General features: G+C 45.8%; 1 gene segment (V, D, J or C); it reads left to right on the top strand.

Moving 5' to 3' along the window:
* The first annotated feature begins 4,978 nt into the window (after positions 1-4,978).
* LOC101551092 (immunoglobulin heavy variable 1-46-like) lies at positions 4,979-5,419 on the top strand. The segment is given in 2 exon segments: positions 4,979-5,024; positions 5,103-5,419. Coding segments are annotated over 2 exon segments (363 nt in total).
* Positions 5,420-7,159: the final 1,740 nt, after the last annotated feature.

Below are 7,159 nucleotides of genomic sequence, written 5' to 3'. Positions count from 1 at the left end.
TTTTCATCAAAGTTGTGATGTCTGACATTTTTTTGAAAATTAAATAAAACTAGAGTCTGCATAGAGATTTTAAAATAAGTGTTGTGTATCAGTGATACACATCATCTTTCCTCCGTGAGTAGCCTCTAGCCAGCACCAAACCCTGGTAGTCCCGGAAGCCTCAGTGCACAGGTAGAACCCGCCAAGTGAAAGGAAAGAAAGTGGCCAAGAGCTCCCCTCTGTGTCTGTGCCGTGTGTTCTGTGGGCAGGAGCGATTTGGCTTTCCAAAGGGACAATAGTGTCCTAGAAGAATAGAATTTCTCCCAGTCGAGGCCAGTGTTAAGGACGCAATCTGTGTTTCACCTAGCCCTATGAAATGTTCCTTTCCATAAGACATGCTTTGTGTATCTCATATCCTCTCTTCTAAAATGAGTTTTTCTTTCATTTTCCCATAAGAAAAAAGAAACTAAGAAAGAAAATTTGGGAAAATGTTCACCATTTTTCCAAGAATCTGTGCTACAAAACTTCAGTCATTTTTTTCTGAAACCTGTGGAGTAAAGGCTGGTGCTTGGGGGAAAGCCATGGCTGGGATGGGCAACTCTGTTCAATGGGATCTTTTTGTTTGATGTTCCCATTGTTTTCTCAATTCTGGGAAGCCTGGTACAGTGGTACTAATGCAATCACTGAAGCCTTTCCTTAAAAGGAGGGAAGGGCCCAACCCTGCATAAAAGTCACAAGTTCTGGGGACTTGGGGGTTTGCTATACACCCTGACCATGGGTTTTGTTTCATCATGTGAATGTGACTTTGACTCTTGTAAGGACTTAATCATTGAGGGCCTTTCCTGTTCTGTAGCCCTCATGCTCACCAGGTCAGCAGGCCTGAGAGGCTGGGCCCTGTGGTCTGGCTCGCACACACTGACTCTTCCCTGGACCTGTGGAACACGGTGTGTCGCCGGGAGAGCTTGAAGGGGGAGCACGCTGCCTGGGATCGGGGTCATTGTCCAGCAGCAGAGCACAGTGGTCGTTCACGCTAGCCTGTTCCCTGGGAGGTCTAGGGTTACTGTTAGTCTGGCTGAGGATATAAACTCTGTGCCTGTGGAGACAATTCGCACTTTCTCTGATTGTGCCTGATGCAGCTGTGTGGTACACAAATAGCAATGCAAACAGAAGCCAGTTCAAAGGTGGCAGTGGATAAAGCATGAGGCAGCCCAAATGCCTTTGAGAGGTTTTCTGCCATCACTCATTCTCTTATATTTTGTCCTGTTATTTTTTCCTTATGCTAAGTGTTTTGAGTTTTACAGTAGTAATGTTTTTTCAGTTAAAGCATAACCTGAGTGACTCCTCTGCTCTGACACTATTTCCAAAGGAGTAGCTTATTGTGAACTAGATTGTTAGAAAGGTTGAGGCCAAAGTGGTTTGGCATTTCTGTTAAAATAAACCTTTAGTCTTTTGAGACCCTGCCCAGCGCGGAGGAGCTCTCGCATCGCCCCCGCCCGCAGTCTGGAACTCTGAAGCTCACAGCCCCACCTTGCTGCTCTCAGTCACCTCTCCGCGCCGCCCTGACCCCCTCCTTTTCCCCAGGTAACGGGGACTTCCCTTTTGAGACCCTGTCCAGCGTGGAGGAACTCTCCCATCATCCCCCGCCCTCCGTCTGGGGCTCTGAAGCTCCCAGCCCTGCCTTGCTGCTCTCAGTCACCTCTCCAAGCTGCCCTGACCCCCTCCTCTTGCTCAGGTTGTTGGGGGCGTGTCCTCACGTCAGGAGGCGTGGTCTCAAAAGGGGCATGGCCTCCTTCTGGAGCGCAGTTATTTCTCCCATTCCATGCATCGCACTTTGGTCACAATCAGTATAACCTATTCCTCTGAAGAATACCCTGGTCATCTTAGTCACTATGTGCTAATAGTCAACTATCCTATCCTATCCTAGTTTCATCAAGCTGCACAAAATAAACGTTTAAACTCTCAATAAAAAATGTAAATATAAAATAAAATATATGCTGAAGTCATTGAAATATAATCTATAGCGGTTGTCTGCTCCAGGACAAAGCCCCACAGGCCCCAACTCTAAATCACCAATTCCAGAGTCAGGGTTTGAACCCTCCATACACTTTGTCTTGAGGCTCATCAGAAGCCGCCGTAGTTCTGTCCTAGAAAGCAGTGGGGACTGAGAGGAACATGTCTGTCCTTTGGGTCTGTCCTGGCACCTTAGACAGGAGGAGAGTTTTAATCAAATCTTAGATATGAATATTAGGGCAGCCATGCTCACCCCACAGCCGCCTCCTGCCCACTCACCCACCGGCTCTGCTCCTCAGATTCCACCTAAATAAATCTCCCAGGAGCTAAATTCCAGCCCAGCAGCTGGAATTCATGGACACACCGACCCCAGCTGAGGACTAGAGGGCGCTCTAGAGGAGGCACGGGCCCTGTCCCAGCCCTGCTGAAGGCCCAGTAGCTGCACCCACCTCCTACTGACCCACCACACCTGCTGCCCAAGGCCTAACTCCAGGGCTGCACTGAGAGTCTCCTCAGACTCATCCTAGTCCGACAGATCCTAAACTTTCTGGACTCAACGACACCTTCTCATTTCTCACTGTCACTGTCAATGTCAATGTCATCCCGTTGCTCATCGATTTGCTTGAGCAGGCGCCAGTAACATCGCCAGAAATATATTTGCAGGCCTATGTTTACTGCATCACGATATTGTATTAACCATATCCAAATCTGAACCAACACAAATGTCTGAGAATAGTTAACTCAATGAAATGTAGTATATCTACACAATGAATACTACGCAGCTACCAGAAAAAGTGAAAATTGAATTCGCTTATAAATGGAGGAATATGGAGAGTATCAGGCTGAGTGAAATGAGTCAGAAGGAAAGGGACAGATATAGAATAATTGCACTCATCTGTAGGATTTAAACTTTTGCATGAGATTAATATTCTGTGCCCAGAAACACAGAGCCCAGTAGAACTGGTCAATGGTTGGAAGCTTCCTACAAGTGTGTGGGGGGTGAAGGATGGAGAAGGACCAGTATGACAGGAATAGTTAGATATGATCACTCTGGACAAGAACTGAGTGTTGAAACTAGGAAAATGGATATACATGATTACCTTTCAGTGTCTGTATTGAAATCCATAGACCACCACAGGTGAGAGAGAAGGAAGAGTGAGAGGAGAGAGAGACAGAGAGAGAAAGAGAGAGAGAGAACCCATATAGGATCCTAGGGATCAATAAAGAAGAAGGATGGCTCACATGATGAGGACAATATTCTGCATGTGGGTTGTCTTTGTCTGTCAATCCTGTGCCATCTCTCCCTCTCCCTCTCCCTTCCCCTCTCTGTCTCCCTCTTCCTCTCCCTCTCTCTCCTTCTCTCTCCCTCCCTCCTCTCTCTCTCTCCTTGCATTTCTGTAAGTAAATTTCTTTAGATAATACTATTTTAGTTCTCTCTCCATCACTTTTTTCCTAGTATTTACAGAGAGGAAGAAAGTGTATTTCTGATATCCAATTGTTCAGGATTTCATGTGTGCTGGGTGGGAACATGTTTCCAGACTTCTAACATGTCTGACTGGAAAACAGAACTCAAGTACTTTTCTCATTTGGAGAACCCTATGTGTCTCATGAACATGGCTCTCTCTTTCTCTTTCCTTGAATTTCTCTATGTAAATTTCTTTAAATAATTCTATTGTTTATGATTGAAAAAGTCATAGTTCAAGTCATATGTGCCATAAAACTTTATTAATTTTATCCTATTCAGTTCTGATTTACTTATATTCGTCCTACTACTAGAGTTATATAACAAACTGTTGGCATCTGTGTTAGACTCATGCCTGGTTTTTGAAAAAGTCTTTATTAGTTTACCACACTTAATATATTTTTGTTTATGTTAAAGTCTTTACTTAAAGACTTAAATACTCATTTATTTTGGTGATTTTTTATTATTTTTGAGTGAATTACTTATTGTATAACTTTTACATAATCTCAAAAACAACACTCAGTGTTACCTTTTAATTCATATATATATATATATATATATATAACTACTTGATTTGCCAAAATTTTCCTAGGATGCATCCACCTGAGCGATTCCTGAACACAGAGTCAGGAATAAGCCCTCAGAACTGCTGGGTGTGGCTCAGAAGAAAATCAAAAGGCCCATAAAAGAATATGATCATGAACAGGCTTCTGAAGTAAAGTGCCAGGATTCAATCCTGTGTTAGAGACACCATGAGCTTAAAGCCCCTGAGATTCCAGAGGTTCATCCTGCAAGGTGGGGACCGGGCTTCAGGGGGCGCCAAGTCCCAAGAGCATCAAGTTGCAGGCTAGAAGGGTGCAGAGATGGGAGAAATGGGTGCAGAGATGCAGAAATCTCCTCAGAATGGATTTCCTTCTTCAATAAAACTAAATGTTTCTTTCTCAAGAACACTAACATTAAAATCAGTGTAAGACACAGAAGGTTTAATTGTGCATATTTATCGTTTGGGAAGAACATTTATCATATTGATAAGGCAGTAAAACTTATAAGCAGGTGGTATTTCTGGACTTCTTAATATCTTCAATGGAAAGCACTGGATAGTTTTGTAGTCTCTCTGTAGTATCCCTTGTGGAGTTACAGGATCCCAGACATAACCTCAGAGCACAGGTGTGTCCAGATGTCTCCAGGCCATACAGATGTGGGGGCCGTCAGGGGAAAGTTCTGAAACGGCTTGGCCCTCCGGAGGGGGAGCTCTGTGTGCACAGAGTCCTTGGACAGGGCAGTACTCATCTCCTCAAACAAGGATCTGAACGTGGACCTCTTCACTCCCCTTGAGGATGGACCTAGTGGCTTCCACCAGCCCCTTCTCAGATTGGACCAGGCCTTCAGCTATGAATTCTACCTCCTCATGAATATGCAAATTACACGAAGGGCAGTGAGTTAAATGCAGATGTGTCTGTGTCCTGACAACCTCACACAGCAGGCACACCCACACCTTCAGGAACCCCTGAACTCACGGTTCCCACCATGGACTGGACCTGGAGAATTCTCTTCCTGGTGGCAGTGGCTGCAGGTAAGTGTCCCCATTCCTTGGGCTGAGGGAACGGGGCCAGTCAAGTGGAGTCCACCCACTCCTGTCTGCTGTCCACAGGTGAGAACTCCCAGGTACAGCTGGTGCAGTCAGGGGCTGAGGTGGGAAAACCTGAGACATCAGTGAAGATCTCCTGCAAGGCGTCTGGATACACCTTCACCAGCTACGTGATGAGCTGGGTGCGGCAGGCCCCAGGACAAGGGCTCGAGTGGATGGGAGACATAAATCCTAGCCATGGTGGAACAGCCTACGCACCGAAGTTCCAGGGCAGACTAACACTCACTGCAGACAAGTCCAAGGACACAGCCTACATGGAACTGAGCAGTCTGAGCACTGAGGACATGGCCGTGTATTATTGTGCGAGATACACAGTGTGACAACCACATCCTGAGTGTGTCAGAAAACTGACGGAAAGGAAATATGCCGGGTGGGTACATATCAGGGACGCTGATCCTCCTTGTAAAAAACTAAAGCTCGCCGAGAGGCACAAGCACTCGAGGGCTCTCCAGGCACCTCTGTCTCACCGCCCGCGTCCGTGCCCCGGAACCGCTGTGTGTGCTGTCGGTCGAGGGCAGGTGACGGAAGGAAGAAGGCCAGACTGGTTGCTTGATCAGTTTATTTCATTCTCTCTCTCTCTCTGCTTCTCTCCCGGCTCTCAGTCTCTCTCAGGATCTGTGGATCTGGCCCCCGTGGATCTGGCCCGCCAACCCACTCTTACAGCCTAGTTAAATCTCCACAGCATGAGGGGGTTGGGGCATACACATAGGTGTGGTCACCATCAATAGGGTAAGGTTCCTTTCCCTTAGGGGATGCTTCTAGGACTTAATTCTCTTTCAGCAGGAGGATCCACCCAAGGGCGGAGTCCCATGAATGTGTTTCTCTTCTCAGCCAGCAAACATATAAGAATTCATAATATTAATTATTTTGTATGGACACAATAAGAGATGCATTAAAGCTTATAGAATTGCTCCCCTGGGGCCATCTCAATCTCAGACTACAGTGCTCAGGCCAGATCAGTCTTTCCTATCCCTGGCAGGGTCCTAGTCTCATAATTACTATTGGATCATGACAGCATTTGTCTATGATCAAGCTCTTAACTTGTAGTTAAGAATTAGGCACTTTGGCCAGGCCCATCTCGATGCCAGGGTAGCACATAACTCACTGCTTGCCCTGGATCCTTCCCGTCCCTCGTCGGGACCCTGCTTTTGGGGTGCTAGGAACTGAGGGCAACTGAGGCTTAAGTGGAGAAAGCAGATGCCCGGGAGGGAATAATATTCGAGGCCAATTAATTCCCAAGTTACAAAAACATAATATTGTCTTCTTGTGTCTATACAAAACAGACATAGCTTTAAAGTAAATTATTCAAAAGGCACAAGAAGAGGAGAAAGGCAATATTAATTTATATAATATAAATTCAGTATCCTAGGAAGGTTGACCTTGCAAATTAGCAGAGTCAGATTAAGGGAAAGCCGCGGATTAACTCTTTTGGGGAAGAGAGCATGGAGAAGTGATTATAGCTAAATAAAGGGATGGGAGAGATTCGGGAACACCTTGATGGGTGTGACTGGGGTAAGCCTAAACTCCGGGGAAAACCGGGACAAGTTACTTGTGGCAAGGAGGGAAAGGACAAAGTAATGTCATCCTACACTCCTGACTTCCTCCTCAGAAAGTCATGGTCTGAGACACAGAATGGGGCTCACAGGGTCAGGCTTAATTTGAGGGAAAGGCTCAAGATCTTTCTTTGTCCCTCAGCAAAGGCCAAAAGGCAGATGGCTTCTCTCGAGAAACCTTGTATTTTTATATTTTCTTCTAGGATTTTGTGTTGAGTACCACAGATGACACAGGAAGAACAACATGGAAGTTTGGGCTGGGGTCATTGCAGGTTCCTGAACTGTAGTTCTTCCCATGGCAGACTCCCAATGTTACACATTTTGTTTGAAATTTGGTCTCTGCAAGAAATCTTTTTCTCTGAGATAAAATCTGGTGTTGGCCAGACTATATTCTGGAGTTTCTTTGGAGCCCTGAAACTTCGTAAATCTTCATATCTCTATATTGATGAGCTGGAATCCTGCCCCTGGACGAGGGACAGTGGAGGAAATGACCCTCTATGAAAGGGA

The sequence above is a fragment of the Sorex araneus genome, chromosome X, assembly GCF_027595985.1.
Source record: "Sorex araneus isolate mSorAra2 chromosome X, mSorAra2.pri, whole genome shotgun sequence".
In the NCBI taxonomy this organism is placed as follows: Eukaryota; Metazoa; Chordata; class Mammalia; order Eulipotyphla; family Soricidae; genus Sorex; species Sorex araneus.
This window is presented reverse-complemented; position numbering and strand designations above follow the sequence as displayed.